We start from the raw sequence: 23,701 nt of genomic DNA, 5'->3' as shown, positions 1-23,701 counted from the left end.
GAATGTACTGAGGAAAGCATCCGGGTCATCTGCCGGGCCTATTTTATAGAGTTCTAAGCCTGGTGGCTGGGTGCCATCCCCTGCTGCGGGACTCACCATTTGTTGCGGGAGTTGCTGCCGCATGCTGGCCTGCTCTCTTATAAAGTCCTGTAGGCTTTTCTGCTGTTTTGCCTGCCAGGTTAGCAAGGCCTGTCTCTCGGCCTGGTGGGACTGCTGAAAGCCTTCCAGGGCCTTCTGCATCTGCTCCTGCTGTTTGACGAGCCATTGCAAGGTCTCCTCCATCTCTGGGCTGCCAACCACATCCATTGGCTCAGGATCCCGCACAAGCCCCCAGAGATGGTCTCCTCTATCTTCTGCCACTTCTGTGCCCACAAACCAGTCAGAGACCTCTGCTTTAGTGCAATCACCTGTGCTTTTTATTTACAGTACAAGTTCCCACCACCTTGTAGCTACAGACAGCGTCAGGCTTGCAGCCAGCAGAGGAGAACGGCCTTTAACTCCCTGGCTCCTCCCTTTCCTCTCCCCAGCTTCCTTCCTGCCAGCCTTTATGTAGCTCCTGGCTAAGCAGGCCAGCAGCTGTTCCCCGCTTGCCACTTAAGTCTGGGCTCACTCAGCCAGCTCCAATTCCCCTTTCCTGATTGGAGCTGGCATGACAGAGGGCTGGCTCAGGGTTTCCTAGCCAGTACTCTGTCATAGTGCACAATATTTGTACATCACATGATGGCAGATAGTATACAAATGATAAATTTACTGTTCAACAGCAGATCCGTAAATATTCCTTTGTGTGTTCTATTATAAAGTTTGAAACATGGCTGCTGGTGTGTTGTACGCTGGCAAAGAGTTTCATATTTAATCAGTCTTAGTTGAGAGGATCATGACAGATTTTTTGTTTCAGGGCTTGTGCTGCTGTTTCAGTTGGCAGTGTTGTAAAATGTGTGTGTTGGCTTAATTGATAAGTGTTGCAATTTGTTAAACGTAATGCTTCTTTAAATAATAGTAGATGGTAAGGATAAAAAGTGTGATAGCTTAGCAGTGGATAACATCCACCTTCCCCAAAAAACTTTGGCTGTTGAGCTAGCATGACTTTAATTCGGTTGGCTTTTTTTCTTGGCTTGCATTTTGGGGGGATCAGTTGCACAGTTCTATTGTAGGTACCTTTTCCTCCTCTTTCTCTTTCGGTTTCAGAGGAACAGCCGTGTTAGTCTGTATTCGCAAAAAGAAAAGGAGTACTTGTGGCACCTTAGAGACTAACCAATTTATTTGAGCATGAGCTTTCGTGAGCTACAGCTCACTTCATCAGATGTTTACCGTGGAAACTGCAGCAGACTTTATATACACACAGAAATCATGAAACAATACCTCCTCCCACCCCACTGTCCTGCTGGTAATAGCTTATCTAAAGTGATCAACAGGTGGGCCATTTCCAGCACAAATCCAGGTTTTCTCACCCTCCACCCCCCCACACAAATTCACTCTCCTGCTGGTGCTAGCCCATCCAAAGTGACAACTCTTTACATAATCAAGTCGGGCTATTTCCTGCATAGATCAAGGTTTTCTCACATCCCCCCCACCCCCATACACACACAAACTCACTCTCCTGCTGGTAATAGCTCATCTAAACTGACCATTCTCCAGGTTTAAATCCAAGTTAAACCAGAACATCTGGGGGGGGGGGGTAGGAAAAAACAAGAGGAAACAGGCTACCTTGCATAATGACTTAGCCACTCCCAGTCTCTATTTAAGCCTAAATTAATAGTATCCAATTTGCAAATGAATTCCAATTCAGCAGTTTCTCGCTGGAGTCTGGATTTGAAGTTTTTTTGTTTTAAGATAGCGACCTTCATGTCTGTGATTGCGTGACCAGAGAGATTGAAGTGTTCTCCGACTGGTTTATGAATGTTATAATTCTTGACATCTGATTTGTGTCCATTTATTCTTTTACGTAGAGACTGTCCAGTTTGACCAATGTACATGGCAGAGGGGCATTGCTGGCACATGATGGCATAGATCACATTGGTGGATGTGCAGGTGAACGAGCCTCTGATAGTGTGGCTGATGTTATTAGGCCCTGTGATGGTGTCCCCTGAATAGATATGTGGGCACAATTGGCAACGGGCTTTGTTGCAAGGATAAGTTCCTGGGTTAGTGGTTCTGTTGTGTGGTATGTGGTTGTTGGTGAGTATTTGCTTCAGGTTGCGGGGCTGTCTGTAGGCAAGGACTGGCCTGTCTCCCAAGACTTGTGAGAGTGTTGGGTCATCCTTTAGGATAGGTTGTAGATCCTTAATAATGCGTTGGAGGGGTTTTAGTTGGGGGCTGAAGGTGACGGCTAGTGGCGTTCTGTTATTTTCTTTGTTAGGCCTGTCCTGTAGTAGGTAACTTCTGGGAACTCTTCTGGCTCTATCAATCTGTTTCTTTACTTCTGCAGGTGGGTATTGTAGTTGTAAGAAAGCTTGACAGAGATCTTGTAGGTGTTTGTCTCTGTCTGAGGGGTTGGAGCAAATGCGGTTGTATCGCAGAGCTTGGCTGTAGACGATGGATCGTGTGGTGTGGTCAGGGTGAAAGCTGGAGGCATGCAGGTAGGAATAGCGGTCAGTAGGTTTCCGGTATAGGGTGGTGTTTATGTGGCCATTGTTTATTAGCACTGTAGTGTCCAGGAAGTGGATCTCTTGTGTGGACTGGACCAGGCTGAGGTGGGTGGTGGGATGGAAATTGTTGAAATCATGGTGGAATTCCTCAAGGGCTTCTTTTCCATGGGTCCAGATGATGAAGATGTCATCAATATAGCGCAAGTAGAGTAGGGGCTTTAGGGGACGAGAGCTGAGGAAGCGTTGTTCTAAATCAGCCATAAAAATGTTGGCATACTGTGGGGCCATGCGGGTACCCATAGCAGTGCCGCTGATCTGAAGGTATACATTGTCCCCAAATGTGAAATAGTTATGGGTAAGGACAAAGTCACAAAGTTCAGCCACCAGGTTAGCCGTGACATTATCGGGGATAGTGTTCTTGACGGCTTGTAGTCCATCTTTGTGTGGAATGTTGGTGTAGAGGGCTTCTACATCCATAGTAGCCAGGATGGTGTTATCAGGAAGATCACCGATGGATTGAAGTTTCCTCAGGAAGTCAGTGGTGTCTCGAAGGTAGCTGGGAGTGCTGGTAGCGTAGGGCCTGAGGAGGGAGTCTACATAGCCAGACAATCCTGCTGTCAGGGTGCCAATGCCTGAGATGATGGGGCGCCCAGGATTTCCAGGTTTATGGATCTTGGGTAGTAGATAGAATATCCCAGGTCGGGGTTCCAGGGGTGTGTCTGTGCGGATTTGATCTTGTGCTTTTTCAGGAAGTTTCTTGAGCAAATGCTGTAGTTGCTTTTGGTAACTCTCAGTGGGATCATAGGGTAATGGCTTGTAGAAACTCGTGTTGGAGAGCTGCCGAGCAGCCTCTTGTTCATATTCCGACCTATTCATGATGACAACCTATCTACAACCTATCCTAAAGGATGACCCAACACTCTCACAAGTCTTGGGAGACAGGCCAGTCCTTGCCTACAGACAGCCCCGCAACCTGAAGCAAATACTCACCAACAACCACATACCACACAACAGAACCACTCACCCAGGAACTTATCCTTGCAACAAAGCCCGTTGCCAATTGTGCCCACATATCTATTCAGGGGACACCATCACAGGGCCTAATAACATCAGCCACACTATCAGAGGCTCGTTCACCTGCACATCCACCAATGTGATCTATGCCATCATGTGCCAGCAATGCCCCTCTGCCATGTACATTGGTCAAACTGGACAGTCTCTACGTAAAAGAATAAATGGACACAAATCAGATGTCAAGAATTATAACATTCATAAACCAGTCGGAGAACACTTCAATCTCTCTGGTCACGCAATCACAGACATGAAGGTCGCTATCTTAAAACAAAAAAACTTCAAATCCAGACTCCAGCGAGAAACTGCTGAATTGGAATTCATTTGCAAATTGGATACTATTAATTTAGGCTTAAATAGAGACTGGGAGTGGCTAAGTCATTATGCAAGGTAGCCTGTTTCCTCTTGTTTTTTCCTACCCCCCCCCCCCCCCCCCCAGATGTTCTGGTTTAACTTGGATTTAAACCTGGAGAATGGTCAGTTTAGATGAGCTATTACCAGCAGGAGAGTGAGTTTGTGTGTGTATGGGGGTGGGGGGGATGTGAGAAAACCTTGATCTATGCAGGAAATAGCCCGACTTGATTATGTAAAGAGTTGTCACTTTGGATGGGCTAGCACCAGCAGGAGAGTGAATTTGTGTGGGGGGGTGGAGGGTGAGAAAACCTGGATTTGTGCTGGAAATGGCCCACCTGTTGATCACTTTAGATAAGCTATTACCAGCAGGACAGTGGGGTGGGAGGAGGTATTGTTTCATGATTTCTGTGTGTATATAAAGTCTGCTGCAGTTTCCACGGTAAACATCTGATGAAGTGAGCTGTAGCTCACGAAAGCTCATGCTCAAATAAATTGGTTAGTCTCTAAGGTGCCACAAGTACTCCTTTTCTTTTTTCTCTTTCGGGTTAACATACATGTATCCCCAATAGTACTTCCTCAGCAGTAGTGTGAAACTTGCATGAGGCAAGTGGGGGAGAACCCCAGTGGGAGGTCAAGTTCTCAGATCTGTTCCTGACTGTCATTGAGTCCTCTGACTTTGGCTAAGCTACTTAAAATTTCCCCCCATGATTTTTAAATTCAGTGGATGATTGTGGGCTCAGCTTCTGCCTGATGTAAACAGCACAGTTAAAATCCCACTCTCCAGGTGTCAGCTGCTTGCTGAGTAGAATGTTTCGCCTCTGCACTACTTGGCTTTTGACAAATAGACTGATTGATGGTCTGGAAGGGGGACTTGAGATCCTTTACCTCCTTTCTCTTTGGTAGAAGTGGATAGATGCAGTGAGGAATCTCTCTTTTAACCACTGTCAGCCCCCAGTATCCTCTCATTGGTGGTGGTGGGGGGAGGAAGGCTCTTGGGTTTTTCAAAGAGTAAGCTGCTTGAGTCCTAAAATAACAACTGCTAGAGTAACACCTCTTTCTTTCTTTCTTTCTTTCTAATAAAGCTGTCTCTATAGCAGTGCTAGGAAAGAGAGAGGGAGGTGAATAGTGGCTCCTCAGCGAGAAGGCAGAGAGTAGCTTGGGAACAATAGTACTTTGGGCTTAATGCTTTACAAAGGTAAATAGGCTTCATAATGTCCATTTTTAGTGATGGTGAAATAGAGGCATCAGAGATCTTGTGACTTGTCTAAATCAGTGTTTTAAGAACTTTTTTTCTGGCAACCTAGTTGAAGAAAATTGTTGATGCCAATGACCCAGTGGAGCTGGGGATGAGGGGTTTGGGGTGTGGGAGGGGTCAGGGCTGGGCCAGAGGGTTAGGGGGTGTGGTTGAGGGCTGCAGGGTGGGGCTGGGAATGAGGAGTTCAGGGTGTGGAAGGGGGCTCTGGCCTGGGGCAGGGGGTCAGGGCTCTGGGCTGGGGGTGCAGGTTCTGGGATGGTGCTGGGGATGAGGGGATTGGGGTACAGAAAGGGACTCTGGATTTGGTGGGGGGCTCAGGGCTGGGGCAGGGGATTGGGGTCTAGGCTTACCTCAGGCAGCTCCTGGGCAGCGGTGTAGCCGGGGTGCAGAGGCAGGCTTCCCGCCTGTCCTTGAACTATGCTGCGTCCTAGAAGTGGCCAGCAGCAGGTCCAGCTCTTAGGCGGAGGCGCTCAAGCAGCTATGTGTGGCTCTCGCCCTCAGACACCAGCCCCTCAGCTCCCATTGGCTGGGAACCGGCCAATGGGAGTGCAGAGCCAGTGGTCGGGTCAGCGTCCGGAGCCTCGTGGCCCCTGCACCCAGGAGCCAGACTTGCTGCTGGCTGCTTACGAGGCGCAGCACCGTGTTGGAACAGGTAGGGACTAGCCTGCCTTAGCCGGGCCGCACCGCCGATGGGATTTTTAATAGCTCCCGGTTGGTGGTGCTGACTAGAGCCGTCATGACCCAGTGCCTTACATTCCGCGACCCGCAGTTTGAAAACCACTGGTCTAAATCAGGAAGGGTGAGATCTTGTATCCTGTTGGTCCCAAGAAAACATGCACTCCTCTAAAGTGAAACTAGGGCCTGGTCTGCACTTAAAAATTAGATTGACCTGGCCATGTCTCGGGGGATGTGAAAAATGTTGCACTATACTTAGGTCCACCTGACCCGCACTATAGATGCAGTTAGATTGATGGAAGAATTCTTCTGTTGACCTAGTTATCATGTCTCAAGAGAGGTGGATTAACTACACTGAACTACAGAAAAAAACACTTCTTTAGATGTAGGAAGCATTTGTGTTGCTAGAGCGCTTGTAGTGTAGACATAGCCCTAGGAGTGCAGTAACTGGCTGGAGAAAATAGCTTTGAAGTGTGTGAACTAGTGGGGGAGTATGTGTGAGATGGGATGGAGAAAAGAAACAGGACCCTACTTCTTATTTTGGAGGGAATCATATTTTTGGCATCCTGTAGAATAGGGAGAGGAAAGATAAGATCGGGGTGGAAGGAGAAACGCTAGTAACCTCTTTCATTTAAAAACAAAAACTCTCTTCTCTTTCTGTTTCCATTTCTGTTGAAATATGGTTGATAGCCACCTTTGTGAAGGGCTCTAAGAGCCTCAATGAAAGGTCCTATTTGAATCCAGGTATTACTCTTATTTCTTCTTATAAATTTATTGTGCTGTGACCTTTTGTACTGCTATAGAAGTATTAATATGCATAAACACATGACCCAGCTGACAGATGAGAAATTTTGTGGGATTTTCATGCTTGGTTAACCTTTTAAATATGCAGAATGGTACACCAGAAACTTTGAATTCCTGATCCTACATTCACTTTTAAATCCCTATGCAAAACATTTTCAATTGAAAATCATACTTCAGTCCATTTTAAACACAAATCTTTTTACTGTATGACTTAAAGAGCTTAAGGAAAGAAACAACTACCAGCAAACGGAACACTACTACATATATACTGCCTTTATTATGGATTGAAGGCATTGGCTTCATAGTTAAGGTTGAAGCTGGGCTTCCATACAAGCTCACTACCCATTCTAAAATCTACAAAAAAACAAACCCTATATTGGAAGGCTGGATGTAGGACTTGGCTGAATTGTTCCTGGAAAAAAGTAAATGACTCAGACAAAGGTTTCCTCAGCTATACCACCCTAAAAATAGAGCTGTAAAACAGTTCAGAGAGGGTTTTTTTCTGCTACTTTGAAGTGAAAACAAAGGAGAGATGAAATCCACTTTATTGGACTCTTCTAACAGTTATAGTGCTTAGGACCTAAATTTAATCGATTTTTAAAGTCAAATTACTGAAGTTAACATTTTCTTTGGTAATGACACTAGGGAGTCTGAACTTAGATTTGCAAGAGTGCTTTGATATCATATACTAAGTTTACAATTTTTTAAAATGAATCTAGTTGTTGTTCTTGTAGAAAGACACCTCGGAAATGTTTCATGAACGCCAGACAGGCTTATCAATAGGAGACATGAGATTTCCCCGCCCCCCGAGGCGTACATGGGAAACTGACATGTTTCTTAATGCTTAGTGGGGCCTCCTCAGGAGGTCTAATAGAAGGGGGATTATGCTCCCCTTATCTCTTTCCCCAAAGAATCCAGTTCTCATCCAGTCCCGTCTTCCTGAGGCTCTCCTGGGATTTATAATGGTGGGTACCCTGCTCATGCATAACTTAGGAGATCTGCAGATGGCTGAGAAGAGGGGATAATATCCTTAATGGTGTTCTTCCCTTCTTGTGGATCTTCTGAGGTCTGCAGGTGGGGACGAGTCCCAGCAAGCATTAAGAGGCTCACTGGGAGCCAACTCCAAGTCTTTGGCTCACTGGAGCCTGCCACATCCACCTGAGCTTGTGGGGGGGGTTACCCTGACCCCTTATGAACCTAATGCTGAGAGGGAGTGCTGGTCCCCAGTGGGCCCAATGATACTTATCAAGTGTTTCTTCCTCTTTCCCCTCCTCCAACCCTCCACAAACCTTAGCAGGCTTATTATTTCTTAGTGAGCCTGTTTTGGGTTGCTGGGGTGGCGGTTGTTACGGAGTTGAAGAGCCTCTAAGGGTCATGGGGAAGTTGGGAGCAGGTGAGGGAGTCTTCACTCCTTGGTGATTCCTACATTGGGCCATAGTAGAGTAAGGATGGGGGGGAGGAGGAGTTCACTCTTCATGACCTTGTCAGTGTGGACTGAGAAGTAGCAAGAGAAGTAGTGAGATTTTTTTCACCACCACCCTTTCCCAGTTACATTTTCCTCCATTCCTTTATACATCAGAAGTCAACAGGAGAGGAGCCCTTAGCACCTAGTCTCTGCAGTCTCTTGAGGATCTGCAGAGTTTGGCAAGATGGGCCGTTTTGAGGACCTTAAGTAGCCTACAGTTTCAGGGCTCCCCTACACAGGGCTATGGGTGAGTACTTTGGTTATCCGGAGGCATAGTGACTAGCTGATTAAGGCCCTAATCCTAGAATGACTTCTGCACAGCCACAGGGATCCACTTGCACAGAGTTCATTGCAGGGTAATGGCCAAAGGGTTTATACAGTTTTTAGTTCTGTTTTTGTAAACTTTAACATTCTTGACAGGTAATATTCAGTTAAACCACTGAGTCTGCACCTTAACCTTAATGAAGCTTTTGTGTGATGAATTTTATATGTTATCACTTGTTGTGTTAAAAAGGTTACATTTTCTTCATGGGTTAGCTTTTGTTTCACAGTGCTTATTAGAGTCTTGGCAAGTGTTGCTAAAGAAGAAACTTTAGTTTCTAAACTTCAAGATCTACAAAACCACAGCTGAATAGTTTGGTGAAAGCAATACACAGTTCCCTTTTGTGGAGGTGTTTAAAATTATGTAACACATAAATGTAAAAATGTAAAATGTAAAAGTAATAACCAGATACCATTCCTGTTTGTTTTAAAAATTGTATGTCTTTGGCTCCTCCTTCAGAGATCAGTGTTAATGGTTACTTATGTTTTGCTGTGGTGTTTAATGACAATATTATTTATTCTGTTTATTTGTATGTCTTTCTGAGAATTTTCTGTATTACTTAGTTGAATTCAAGTTCTGTCCATGGAAGAAAAAAAATCAGTGACCTGTATTCCAGAGGCAAATGATACATCATCTACTCCTGGGTGAATTCTGTGCCATTACGTGCACACAGAATTCATGTCCCCTGCAGATTTTTTTTTGCTTCCCCGCATAAAAATTACTTTCTGATGGGGAGGCAAAAGGAAGCCACAAGAGCAGTCACGCGCCCCTCCCCAGCAGTGTGGGCATGTTGTTTTGGGCACCTAGAGCAGCCACTGGGGAAGTAAATCACTGTAGGGGGGAGGGAGGGGCTAGGGACACCCAGGCCAGTGGCTTCTACCCTGCACTGGGCTCAGCTGCTAACCCCGGCAGGACTAAGGATTTGCTCTTCCCCTGCAAGGAATGGCCAGGTCCGATTCACCCCCAGAAACCTGCCCCAGCTGCAGGAAGCTCCACGCCCTCCCTTCCCGCTTCCTGCCCCCATCGCTCCTCAGCCACTTGGGGAGGGGGTCACTGTATGGGGAGCTGCTCCCCTGACAGCCCAACCCCTGTGCATCCCCTGCCATACCCAGACCCCACTGTCGAGCCTCACCCCCTGCATCTGGAACCCTCCTGCACTCAGACCCTCAGCGAGCCCCTGCACCCAAACCATTTCCCAGTGAGACCTCCCCCACTTGAACCCTCACCCCAAAGAGCCCCACCCACCCTACACCTAAACCACCCGGAAGAGCCCCCTGCCTCACTGAGCCCCAACCAGCTTCACACGGAACCCTATCCCATCAAGCCCCATTCAACCACATTGCACCACACAGAACCCTCTCACCCCACACCTGGATCCCTCCACACTTGGATCCTGCAGGATCCAAGTATTGTGGGGGAGATTATTAAAAGCACTATGGAAAGCTGGGTGTCTAACTTCCCTTGTGGCTTTGAATATTCCTCTGTGTATTATTTAATGTCCGTAGTTTTAAAAAAAACAAAACCAAGTAATGGCATGGTGAGACCATTTTATTATCAGAATGTCACCAGTTGTTATCTACTTTGGGAGTTTGCTTATTCTGCTTTTGCTACTCTCATCTTTTCTTTCTTTCGAATATAACTTCTTCAGACTAGAGACCAGGGCTTTATGTGTGGAAAGTGCCTAGCATTTTGTGGTTGCCATGCACCTTCCAAACAAAACAAAAAAAAGAAAAAAAATCTGTGTACGTTTTTCATATCTACCAGGTACGTATGCTTTCTTACTCACAAATATTTCAGTACTTAATATAGTTTAGTATACTTTAGTATAGTTTTAGAAATAGTTTAAGAAGTATTCATTCACAAGCTCCAGTTATCCAAAATATTGGTATTAAAAACATTCTTCTATCTTTTGTTCTCTGTCAGCATTCAAACAAAAATCCTTTCATTATCATTCTGTATTTTACCATCTCAAATTCATGCTTTTTAAACTTGTCCCTTACAAAGCTCTGAACAGCTTCTTCCTCTCTTTTGTTTCCTATATATGTTTCTAGTCCTTTCCCAGGACTAATCCCTTTGTGTATGTCTACACTGCAAAAAAAGAACCCATGGCAGTGAGTCTCGGAGGCTGCGTAAACTGGCTTGTGCTACAGGGCTAAAAATAGCAGTGTAGATGTTTTAGGCTCAGGCTGGAGCCCAGGCTCTGGGGCCTGCCACCCTCACAAGGATTCAGACCCCAGGCTCCAGCCTGAGCCCGAACATCTACACTGCTATTTTTAGCCCCACAGCACTAGCCCCATGAGTCAGTTGACCTGAGCTCTGAGACCTGCTGCCACAGACTCCTCCCTCTCCCCCCCCGCCCCCCCCCCCGTGTAGACATACCCTGTGTGTTCTTGTCCTAGTTTTATCTTCATACCTTCTTTCTTGCCACTGTACATAGAACAGACTCTCACTTCTTGTCTGCCAAAAGTTTATTCTTCTTCAAATCTTTTTGTAAAATCTTCCTAAATTGTTCTTGCTCCTTTCTTTCTGCATTAGCTTCCTTCATGTTTTCTGAAGTAAATTAAGTTCTGCAGTACTTACCCATCTTTGTGTATAGTGCTTTTCAGATCAATGAATGAAAAGCACTGTGTAAGTGTATGACAAAACACTCAGGATTAAAGTATTTTGATTTTTATCCATGTTTTGTTGCATTTATATTTATCACATTGTCCATCACATATTTTTGCTGGCAATCAATTTCATGCTTACAAATTGAGTATGAAGGGATAGAGCTCTAATTGGTTTTGTAAAGCACTGAAAGAAATTTTAATATGACAGTTTTCAGAATACTTGACATTGCTTCTTTAATTTTAAGGTCTGATGCCTTTATTACCTATGATTATAGTTTTAAATCAGTAAGGAATCCTCTTTGAGTTGTTTTATTGCAAAAGGCCTCTTTATTCCCGCTACAGTTTATAAAGCAGAAGAATTGAACTTTTCAACCCTATCTATATTACTAGTGAGGCCTTGAAAAACATACCCAAATTTACTGGAATGAGCCTACCAGAAAAGTGAAAAAAATCTTACCTAAACTGGGAATCTGTGGAATACTACAAAGAAGAAATAATGAAAAACTTAGAGCATATGCTTATATTTTGCTCTGTGTTGCTTGTTTTACCTTGTTGGGTTTTTAAATTCAACACTTCTGTGGCTTTATTCAGGTTTAGTCTTGTCAGATTGTCCCCTTATTTCTCCAGTTCTCATTTGGTGTTGGTTTGTGGTTATTTCTGCTGGATTTGGACTAATTAATTGTTGCCTTCATTTCTTTACCCAGTTTATTCCATGACTTTTGCAGATAAAAAAGCTAGCGTTAGGCTATGTGTATTCTGTGATACCTTGTTGTTTGTTACTAACGTCCACATGAGATGTCTCCCGTCGTCCGCTGAAGGGCAGTCTAAACCAAGGGTTCTTAAACTTTATTGCACCGCCATCCCCTTCTGACAAAAAAAAAAAACAAAAAAAACTACTACACGACTCCAGGACGGGGGACCGAAGCCTGAGCCCCAGTCAGGCAGGGGGGCACAGCCAAAGCCCAAGGGCTTCAGCCTCAGGCAGGGAGTCTGTAACCTAAGCCCCACCAACCGGGGCTGATGCCCTCGGGCTTCAGCTTTGGCCCTGGACAGTGGGGCTTAGGTTTTGGCTTCAACCCTGGGCCCCCAGCAAGTCTAATGCCAGCCGTGACAACCCCATTACAATGGGGTTGTGATCCACTTGGGGTCCCGACCCACAGTTTGAGGACTGCTGATCTAAACTGATATTTGCTTTCCATCAGACCCAAAGGAAGTGTAAGGGCTACCTCAGACTCCCTCTGTTGGCTTTAAAAATCTACTCCCCCACTCTGCAGTCCAGTGCTGAGGATCTGGTAAGGGAGCCATAAAGGAACTCTTAGATATCACTCGTCTAGTTAAGCCCAATGCCAAATTTGTAGGATCAGAATTGTATGAAGTCTGAAAATATGGTGGAAAAGAAGTTCTTGGTGCTGAGACTTCCTCAGTAGTAAGCCTTGCTAAGAAGGCATGGAGCTGTGACTTGTAATCAGCCGCTCAGTGCTGAGATTCTTCTTCCGCAGGGCAGACTCACCTAAGCATTTCCCAAGAGTGGAGATGCATAAAGGCAGTTATTGAGGGGGAGAGATTTGTTACCAGTAAGAGTAGTTCTTTCCCCTTCTTGTCAAGTTGTTGTCTCCCGGAGTGTCTTTCTTTCCATAGCACTTGTAGGTAGGTTACACAGCCTTGCTGAGCTTGGGAGGTAATGACCAGCCCTCTGGAAAATTGACCAGAATGGTCTGACCTCAGTGGCACAAATGGCACCTGTGCCACTGTGAGTCCCCTCTCACCCCCATCCCTGCCTTGCAATTTTGGTCAGGATGTGTCCCCAAAATAATTTGGTCACCTTTCAAATTGTAGGATTTGGCCACCAAATTTAACTTTCTTGACGCATAATGCTTGCTGTTTCCTTGTGAGAACAGGCAAAAATGACAGAGCAGGCGAAAAGCAAGCTTAATCCCTGCAAGGAGGGAAATGGTTGTGGCATGCAGGAACAGACGGGGTCTCCTTCAATATTTCAGATGGCCAAGAGCAGTCTCGTAGCAGACTCCTGGTACTTGTCCCTGCTCAGCTGTTGGAGCAGCCATTGCACTCAGGCACTGCTGTCCTGTCCCCCTCCACCCACTTTTTTGATAGTGAGTCTTCCTGACCTACTACCAAAACTAGGGCAGCAACAGATACTGGTGTGGCTTTGCTGGATCTGATTCCAGAGCAGCTGCCAGTGTAGGCTACAGCAGCACCAGAAGTAGGATCAAGCTCCCAGGTGAAGTATCTGCTCTTTGAAGAGGCTTTGTAGAGGAGGCAGCACTATGGGATTAATTTTCACTTCTAAGATTTGTCTAACCCTGCTCAGCAAGTCTACAAAACACAGTGCTCCCACTGTTATCATTGGTGGACCTGAATTGGTGGTAACAGTGGGAAATTTTAGAAGATAAAGTCTCTGAATGTAAGCAAGGCTTTTATGCTCTTTGAGGCAGGAAATCATTTACTTACTTGGGAAAGAGGGAAAATAATGTTTGGCCAGTTTCTTGATTTTTCCACTGGTCAGATTATTTTTTTCAAACTTGAACCATAGCATTGTTAGTGTGACTCTCTTCTGTTTGTTTAAACTTTCTTATATGATTCAATTATGATCAACATTAGTATGGCTTTTAAAAGTACGGCTTTGAATATCTTTAATTTCCTCCTGTATTTTGGTTTCCATTTTTGCTTCTCTCTGCCTTACTCATACCCTCCCTCAGCCAAACTGCCATTTCTCTGTTTTGTTTTTTTCTGGTTTTACTGTGAGACAGTAACTTTTACCCTCATTTTTCATAGCCTGTATGTGCTCTTTCTTCTGATTCTTAAGATTTTTTTGTGATGTGTCCCCCATAAGGAATGAACACACTCCACATAAATTAAGGTTGTTTTCAGTTGACCATGTCAAATTTTAAACACAATAGGAAATTAAAAAAAAACACAAATTAATCAAAATGCATTTAAATGACATTAAAAAGCAAGCCTCCTAACAGCAAAATAATATATACTTTTTGGCCCAGATATGTTCATCTTTGTGTCCAGTTCATAATCTGCTATTCTAAGACTCTTGTTAAAATTTGGATCACAATTTCAGTTTAAAGATTAGCAGAATTTTGTGTGCCATCTGTGATCTGAAACGATAGTTTTGATGTAAAATGTCCTGCCTGTTGTTCAACTGATTTTTACTTTTACCTTTCAGGGTTTTGACCCACCACATCAAAGTGATACACGAACTATTTACATAGCAAATCGTTTCCCCCAGAATGGCCATTATATTCCTCAGAAATTTGCAGAGAACAGAATCATTTCATCTAAGGTAAGGATCCATGTACTTTGTCAAAAATATTTGATAAAAAGTAAACATCACTTAGGATGTTGTGGAGTATCTGTGCATCTGGTAGTGTGATGTGTTTTCACATCATTTAAAACAGCAAATGACTTCAAAACCAATGTTTAAAAAGTGAGGCCCCTTCTCCTCCTCCTCCTCTGCTCCCATCACCCTGCCCTTCAAAATACAAAAGCCTGATTGCACACTGACCGACCGTCTCAGGTAAAATTCCTCAGAAAGAAGATGGGTCTTGAACCATGAGATCCACTGGCAATTCCCTGTATCACCTCCAGATATTTACATCTGTACTTAGAGAGGGCATCTCTCAAATTGTCAAGCCTGTTATGTGAAAAAGAGCATGTTAGTGTAGAGAACATTGAGCTGCCCACAGAGTTTCCTTTTTGGTGCACAGTCTGGCCGTTGGTGGGGTGAATGGACCTAATTGGTCAGAATAAATATCTTAGTTGACTGGATGGTAAGAAAGCAATGTCTGCTGCTGCAGCAGCCTCAGTAAATCTTTCCCCCTTCCCAATAGCCATCTTGCAACCAGCTGATTGGCTCAGCAGAAGGGAGAAAGCAGTCCCCAGGGGAACCACTCTGACACCTCTCCCGCCCTCCCACCCACCCATGCATGTGCGCGCACACCGATACGTAGGAAGGTATCTTCAGCTGGCACTGCTGCAGCCAGCACAGCTACCTCGATGCCTGGGCTTCTCCTAGCTCCTGGCTTGTCTACAAGAAGGGACAAGCCTTGGCTCTGCCTCACCCCAAAGACAGAGAAGAGGGTACAGCACTTTGGGAAGAGGAGAATGAGACGGTTTTGAGGGATTTGTTGGGGAGAGACTGGGAAGAGATTGAAAAGTTTTTTATGGAAAATTTGTGCAATGTCATGTTATATAACCCCACTTCTCTTTTCTTTTCAGTATACGGTGTGGAATTTTATTCCAAAAAATTTATTTGAGCAGTTCAGAAGAGTAGCCAATTTTTATTTTCTTATTATATTTTTGGTTCAGGTAAGTTGAATAAAACTTATAATTTAATGAGAGAGACTCCATAGTCGGAATATAGAGCTGGAAACCAGGATTTTCTGGGTTATATTCTCAGTTCTGCTACTCATTCTCTGCCTTGTGCAAATCACTTAAACTCTGTCTCAGTTTTTTCATCTATTTTTTTTTAAAGGCACAGTAACTATTTCACAAGGGTGTTGGAGTCTTAACTACTTGGACTGCACTGGATTTAGGCTCAAATTTGAAATACTATTTTGAGTATTTGCAGCTACATGCCCTTGTAGGCAGTCTCATCATACCATCCTCCCCCATAAATTTATCAAGCTCGGTCTTGAAGACAGTTAGGGTTTTTTTGCCCCACTACTTCTTGGAAGGCTGTTCCAGAACTTCACTCCTCTGATGACTAGAGTTACAAAGGGATCTCGCAAAACTGGGTGACTGGGCAACAAAATGGCAAATGATAAATGTTGATAAATGCAAAGTAATGCACATTGGAAAACATAATCCGAACTATACATACAAAATGATGGTGTCTAAATTAGCTGTTGCCACTCAAAAAAAAAGATCATGGAGTTATTGTGGATAGTTCTCTGAAAACATCTGCTCAGTATGCAGCAGCAGTGAAAAAAGCGAACAATGTTAGGAACCATTAGGAAAGGGATAGATAATAAGACAGAAAATATCATAATGCCACTATATAAATCCATGGTACGGTCACATCTTGAATACTGCATGCAGTTCTGGTTTCTCCATCTCAAAAAGATATATTGGCATTGGAAAAGGTACAGAGAAGGGCAGCAAAAATGATTAGGGGTATGGAGCAGCTTCCATATGAGGCAGGATTAAAAAGACTGGGACTGTTGAGCTTGGAAAAGAGAGAACTGGCTAGGGGCAGCATGACAGAGATTTATAAAATTATGAATGGTGTGGAAAAAGTGAATAAGGAAATTTTATTTACTGCTTCACATAACGCAAGAACCATGGGTGGTCAAAGGAAATTTAATAGGCAGCAGGTTTAAAACATAAGGAACTACTTCTTCATACAGTGCACAGTCAATCTGTGGAACTCGTTGTCGGTGGATATAGTGAAGGCCAAAACTATAATGGGGTTAAAAAAAGAATTAGATAAATTCATGGAAGATAGGTCTGTCAGTGTCTATTAGCCAAGATGGTTTGGGATGTAATCCCATGCTTTGGGTGTCGCTAGCCTCTGACTGCCAGAAGCTGAGAGTGGACAACAGGGGTTGGATCACTTGATGATGGCCTGTTCTGTTCATTCCCTCTGAAACACCTGACATTGGCCACTGTCGGAAGACAGAGAACTGGGCTAAATGACCCATTGGTCTGACCCAATATGCCCATCCTTTATCCTCTTGGAAACTTGAGAGCATCATTTCTTTTCCTATCTGCTTTATCAAAGTAGATTTTTATTTACTACTGTTCATGGTCCACTTGGTTCTGCACAATCTTTGTCTATGTTACAGTATTCTTCTTGGTATAAGATATGTTTCAAGGCTGAAATCCTGTCTGGCTGTGTAATAGCAGAGCACAAGTTCTCTCGCTCAGACTGGAATTTGCCATATTTTTTTAACTCTGGTAAATTTGAGAGTGTAAAGATCAAGGCCCTGCTGTTGCCCAAGCTATTTTCTCTAACCTTTAACTTTTTAAAACTCTCTATGCAAGATTTATTTGGTAGTGCTTCCCAAGGCAATGAGTTAAATTTCAGGTAAACCTAATAAATTTCTTAAATTAATATTAATGTTTTCAATAACTGTTTTCCCTCTGTATCCTTTCTCTGCAGCCCTTTAATACAGTTAGTTTATCCTGTAAAGTAGCACTGTTCCTGCAGTAGAGAAAAACCCATACAGGCTCGTGCACACATGTTTAGTGTTTGCATTGAAGTTGGCACCACAACAGTGGTAGCACAAATTGTAAAATCTGCAAGGTTCTCTTATGGAAGACAGAAAGCAGTACTATGTGCAAGGGGATTCTTTAATTTATGTGCCAGAGATAAAGCCTTAGGAAATTTGTGCTTTCAGTTTTCAGTCTGAATTTAAGATGTCTTTTATCCTACTTTTTTTGTTGTAAGCTAGTTCTTTGTATGGTGTAAAAAAGCAGTTTCATATAATATATATCTTAACTCAACTTGGTAGGAGAAAATAAATGTAGTATGTCAGTATTGCCACCTTTTAGGAGAACTGCGTCTGACATCAAGGGGAGTTTTGCACTAGAATGACTATAGAATATGTAATAAAGAGCCTCTCTGACATTTTTGCTCATGTGGTGTAAAATAATTTTGCTCATGTGGTGTAAAATGTTATTGCCTTTGGTTTTGTAAGATTTTAAGAATAATCTGGTACTAACATTATCCTCATTCTCTTTTCCTATAGCTTATGATAGATACACCGACCAGTCCTATTACAAGCGGATTGCCATTGTTCTTTGTCATAACTGTAACAGCCATAAAACAGGTATGAAATTAGCCTAAATAGCATGATTCCTTTTTAAACAGTTTCTTAATCTTTTCTTTAAATAGTGTAGTCAGGATTTGTTAGACACTCTAAGCGGTAAAGCGCACACATAGTTTCTAGAAAGAAATCAGTAAATGTGTTTAAAATGTTGCCCGCTAGAAGCTTAAACTGGGGAGCTCTGCTTAGCTGTCAGGCACCCAATGGCTCATTGTAACATCCTTAAATGCACAGGAATGATTGTCAAAAGACATTTTTGTCTAGACTTTGTATATCAATTGTTATAAGACCATTTCCTAATGCCTCTCACTTATTCCCTTGGCACACCTCAGTACACATTATAAAGGAATCCTCGTACATAATACAGACCAGGAAAGAGACTTGGGGTGGGTGATGCATTAAAAGTATCTGCATGTTGTTTGGCAGCAGTTAAGAGAGCCCCAAGAGCAGCATAGAGAGCTTTTCTTGCCAGTGTAGAATGGTGCCCTAGGCAGGAAAAGCTTAAGTCCTCCCCTGGGGCAGAAATCTAGGCATTCACACAGCTGTCAGATGATTGGAGGTAATCACTTTACAGTTACATATTGATTAGAGGCAGAAAATCAATTAATATCCTAACCTTACAAAAATATTGTTTGTAACCTAAACAAAGAGATCTGACTATATTTCACTATCCCTGAAGTATATTAATGCTGGTAGGGCTTTTGGCAAGGCTTAATTGTTACCTGCAAAATAGGATTAAAATTCAACAACTCGAGATATCTGAGCCATTACTGATTATCTTTGAGAAGTCATGGAAGATGGGAGAGATTCCAGAAGACTGGAAAAGGGCAAATATATAGTACCCATCTATAAAAAGGAGAATTACAGACCAATCAGCGTAACTTCTGTACCTGGAAAGATAATAAAGCAAATAATTAAGCAATCAATTTGCAAATATCTAGAAGATAATAAGGTGATAAGTAACAGCATGGATTTGTCAAAAACAAATCATGTCAAACCGACCTGATAGCTTTCTTTGGCAGGGTAACAAGCCTTATGGATGGGGTGAAGCGGTAGACGTGGTATATCTTGATTTTACTAAAGCTTTTCATACTGTCCCACATGACCTTCTCATAAATAAACTAGGGAAATGCAACCTAGAGGGAGCTACTATAAGGCGAGTGCAAAACTGGTTGGAAAACCGGTCCCAGAGGGTAGTTACCAGTGGTTCAGAGTCATGCTGGAAGGGCATAACGAGTGGGGTCCCGCAGGGATCAGTTCTGGGTCTGTTTCTGTTCAATATCTTCATCAATGATTTAGATAATGGCATACAGAGTACTATAAAGTTTGCAGATGATACCAAGCTGGAAGAGGTTGCAAGTGCTTTGGAGGATAGGATTAAAATTCAAAATGATCTGGACAAACTGGAGAAATGGTCTGAAGTAAACAGGATGAAATTCAATAAGGACAAATGCAAAGTACTCCATTGAGGAAGGAACAATCGGTTACACACATAAAAATGAGAAATGACTGCCTAGGAAGGAGTACTGTGGAAAGGGATCTGGCGGTCATAGTGGACCGCAAGCTAAATATGAGTCAACAGTATAACACTGTTGCAAAAGACAAAAAAAAACGAAACAAAAAAAACCCACCATAATTCTAGGATGTATTAGCAGGAGTGTTGTAAGCAAGACATGAGAAGTAATTCATCCACTCTGTTCCGCTCTGATTAGGCATCAACTGGAGTATTGTGTCCAGTTCTGTGCGCCACATTTCAGGAAGGGTGTGGACAAATTGGAGAGAGTCCAGAGAAGAGCAACCAAAAAAGGTCTAAAAAACATGACCTATGAGGGAAGACTGAAAAAATTGGGTTTGTTTAGTTTGGAAAAGAGAAGACTGAGAGGGGACATGAAAACAGTTTTCAAGTATGTGAACGGTTGTTACAAGGGTGAGGAAGAAAAATTGTTCTTTACCTCTGAGGATAGAACAAGAAGCAATGGGCTTTAAATTGCCGCAAGGGAGGTTTAGGTTGGACATTAGAAAAAACTTCCTAACTGTCAGGATGGTTAAGCACTGGAATAAATTGCCTAGGGAGGTTGTGGAAAGATTTTTGGAAATTTTTAAGAGCGGGTTAGACAAACACCTGTCAGGGATGGTCTAGATAATACTTAGTCCTGCCACGAGTGCAGGGGACTGGACTAGATGACCTCTTAAGGTCCCTTCCAGTTCTACGATTCTGTGAACTTCAGAATTATATGCGGAATTCCCCAAATGGCAAGGGTAAGACGGTCATTCAGGATATGAAATACTGAAGTGATCTTTTTCTGTTTGTGTGACTCCCCACCATTTGCTGCACCCGTTTCAAGACACATCACAGAACTCCATAACTCTGTTAGACTGGAGCCAATCAGTTGCAACGTTGCAGTGGAGGGAGTAGAGGGAAGAGAAATAGTGCCTCTTAAAATTAGGGTATTAAAATACTTCAAGATGGTATGATATTTTAAATCCAGTAAGTTTTTGTGACCACTGTAGGCTGTCTCCAGTCTGTAGCAGGATTCCATAGTGTGTGAGGCATCACCAGCATGTTGTGGTGAAGTACTGTAGAGCAAGCTCTTTATCATGAAAATGCAACTTACAATGTAAAAACATTTTTGTTACATAACTGCACTCAAAACCAAAACAATCTAAAACTTCAGAGCCTACAAGTCCACTCAGGCCTACTTCTTGTTCAGCTAATTACTAAGACAAACAAGTTGGTATTACATTTCCAGGAGATAATGATGCCCGCTTCTTATTTACAATGTCACTTGAAGGTGAGAACAGGTGTTTGCATGACACGTTTGTAGTCAGCATTGTAAGATATTTATGTGCCAGGTATGCTAAACATTTGTATGCCCCTTCATGCTTCGGTCACCATTCCAGAGGACATGCTGATGATGATCGTTAAAAAAAAAGGCATTAATTAAATTTATGACTCAGCTCCTTGGGGGAGAATTATATATCTTCTGCTGTGTTTTACCTGCATTCTGCCATATATTTCATGTTATAGCAGTGTCGGATGATGACCTAGCACATGTGTTCGCTTTAAGAACACCTTCACTGCAGATTTGACAAAACGCTAAGAAGGTACCAGTGTGAAATTTCTAAAGATGGCTACAGCACTTGACCCAAGGTTTAAGAATCTGAAATGCCTTCCAAAATCTGAGAGGGATGAGGTGTGGACCATGCTTTCAGAAGTCTTAAAAGAGCAACACTCCAATGCGGAAACCACAGAACCGGAACCACCAAAAACAAAAATCAACCTTCTGCTGGTGGCATCTGACTCAGATGATGAAAATGAACATACGTTGGTTCGCACTGCTTTTGGATCACTATCGAGCAGAACCCATCATCAGCATGGATGCATGTCCTCTGGAATGGTGATTGAAGCGTGAAGGGATATATGAATCTTTAGCAAATCTGGCACATAAATACCTTGCAGTGCTGGCTACAACAGTGCCATGTGAACACCTGTTCTCACTTTGAGGTGACATTGTAAACAAGAAGCAGGCAGCATTATTTCCTGCAAATGTAAACAAACTTGTTTGTCTGCGTGATTGGCTGAACAAGAAGTAGGACTGAGTGGACTTGTAGGCTCTAAAGTTTTACATTGTTTTATTTTTTATTGCAGTTATTTTTGTACATAATTCTACATTTGTAAGTTCAACTTTCATGATAGACTGTACTACAGTACGTGTATTAGGTGAATTGAAAAATACGATTTCTTTTGTTTTTTACAGTGCAAATATTTGTAATAAAAAATAAATATAAAGTAAGCACTGTACACTTTGTATTCGGTGTTGCAATTGAAATCAATATAGTTGAAAATATAGAAAACATCCAAAAATATTTAAATAAATGGTATTCTATTATTGTTTAACAGCACAATTAATTGTGACTAATTTTTTTAATTGCCCAATTAATCATGAGTAGTTTTTTTTCTTCACTTGACAGCCCTAGTTCCTAATGTGTATTCTTTTTAGCAGTTGTGTTGCTCAGAAACAAGAGAATTTTAATGGCACTGGGATTTACATGACCCAAATAAGCCTTCTCTTCTTTCTTCTTCGTTAGAATCATAGAATATTAGGGTTGGAAGAGACCTCAGGAGGTCATCTAGTCCAATCCCCTGCTCAAAGCAGGGCCTACCCCAACTAAATCATTCCCAGCCAGGGCTTTGTCTAGCCAGGCCTTAAAAACCGCTAAGGATGGAGATTCCACCACCTCCCTAGGTAACGCATTCCAGTGCTTCACCACCCTCCTAGTGAAATAGTGTTTCCTAATGTCCAACCTAGACCTCCCCCACTGCAACCTGAGACCATTGCTGCTGCTTCTGTCATCTGCCACCACTGAGAACAGCCTAGCTCCATCTTCTTTGGAACCCCTCTTCAGGTATTTGAAAGCTATCAAATCCCCCCTCCCAACCCCCCTTCTCTTCTGCAGACTAAATAACCCCAGTTCCCTCAACCTCTCCTTATAAGTCATGTGCTCCAGCCCCCTAATCATTTTTGTTGCCCTCCGCTAGACTCTCTCCAATTTGTCCACATCCCTTCTGTAGTGGGGGACCAAAACTGGACACAATACTCCAGGTGTGGCCTCACCAATGCCAAATAGAGGGGAATAATCACTTCCCTTGATCTGCTGGCAGTGCTCCTACTAATACAGCCCAATATGCCGTTGGCCTTCTTGGCAACAAGGGCACACTGCTGACTCATATCCAGCTTCTCGTCCACTCTGCAGGTCCTTTTCTGCAGAACTGCTTAGCCAGTCAGTCCCCTGCATGGGATTCTTCCTTCCTAAGTGCAAGACTCTGCACTTGTCCTTGTTGAACCTCATCAGATTTCTTTTGGCCCAGTCCTCCAATTTGTCTAGGTCACTCATTGTTCCACACCCTTAAAGAATTGGGTTAGCCTTCTGAGTATTAGTAACATAAGACTGTAAACTTGGAAACACAGAATACGGTACTTCGGGTTTTTTTCTCCATTCATTAGTCATGTGTGGGATCGTCCAATATCAGGTCATTTTTTAAATAAAGTGTTCTGTTTCCAGGACACTCTTTAACCCGAAAGAAGAAAAATCTCATTCAGTGGCTGAATTAAGAGTATAATTGGGCAAAATGCTTATATTTTATGTATAATAAACACCATGTATGGAGGTGATATCAATTTTATAAATTAAGAACCAGTTGATAGATGATAAACCTATCATACCCCTTTGACTGCCTCAATAAACTTTCCATAGAAATATTTCCTCTGTCAACCCCCCCCAAATTAACCCTAGTCCAAGGTTCAGGACAAGCAAGATTTAGTTCTGTATCAGTAACAACTTTTTCTATATGTGAATATCAAAACATTCAGGTCCAATATCTTGTGGCATTCCAAGGCCAGAAACAATCTCATTGGGGTTGTGATATTCCCAGCATTTCAGTGAGACCCCATACTCCCTTCTAGGTCTGCAAGGTTCCAAGAAAGCAGACTGCTTTGTCATATTTTTATGTACGGAAAAGCAATAAAAATAGCTTTCCAGTTTTTTTTATGGTTGCTTCTGACCTCTGTATAGTTGGAATCATGGTAACTAATATCCGCAGCTTTGCAGGTGGAGAGAGAAAGATGAAAATACACACAATAAGGCTTCTAAAAAATCCTCTAAAACATCCCTAAAGCAGATTTCTGTAATATTGCATATGACAAGTATAGAATATATGATGGTGTATAAGATGTGGTATAAATTTATAAAGATACTGAAGGTA

General features: G+C 42.9%; 1 protein-coding gene across 7 annotated transcripts in view; it reads left to right on the top strand.

Moving 5' to 3' along the window:
• ATP11B (ATPase phospholipid transporting 11B (putative)) overlaps nucleotides 1-23,701 on the top strand; it is a 118,841-nt gene that overhangs the window by 21,564 nt on the left and 73,576 nt on the right. For all 7 annotated transcript variants that reach the window (XM_073359282.1, XM_073359281.1, XM_073359280.1 and 4 more), the window contains exons 2-4: nucleotides 14,334-14,450; nucleotides 15,386-15,475; nucleotides 17,860-17,940. In XM_073359282.1, coding sequence (XP_073215383.1) covers nucleotides 14,334-14,450; nucleotides 15,386-15,475; nucleotides 17,860-17,940 — 288 coding nt within the window. The remainder of the gene's footprint in view (nucleotides 1-14,333; nucleotides 14,451-15,385; nucleotides 15,476-17,859; nucleotides 17,941-23,701) is intronic.

This window comes from Lepidochelys kempii, chromosome 9, assembly GCF_965140265.1.
Source record: "Lepidochelys kempii isolate rLepKem1 chromosome 9, rLepKem1.hap2, whole genome shotgun sequence".
In the NCBI taxonomy this organism is placed as follows: Eukaryota; Metazoa; Chordata; order Testudines; family Cheloniidae; genus Lepidochelys; species Lepidochelys kempii.
This window is presented reverse-complemented; position numbering and strand designations above follow the sequence as displayed.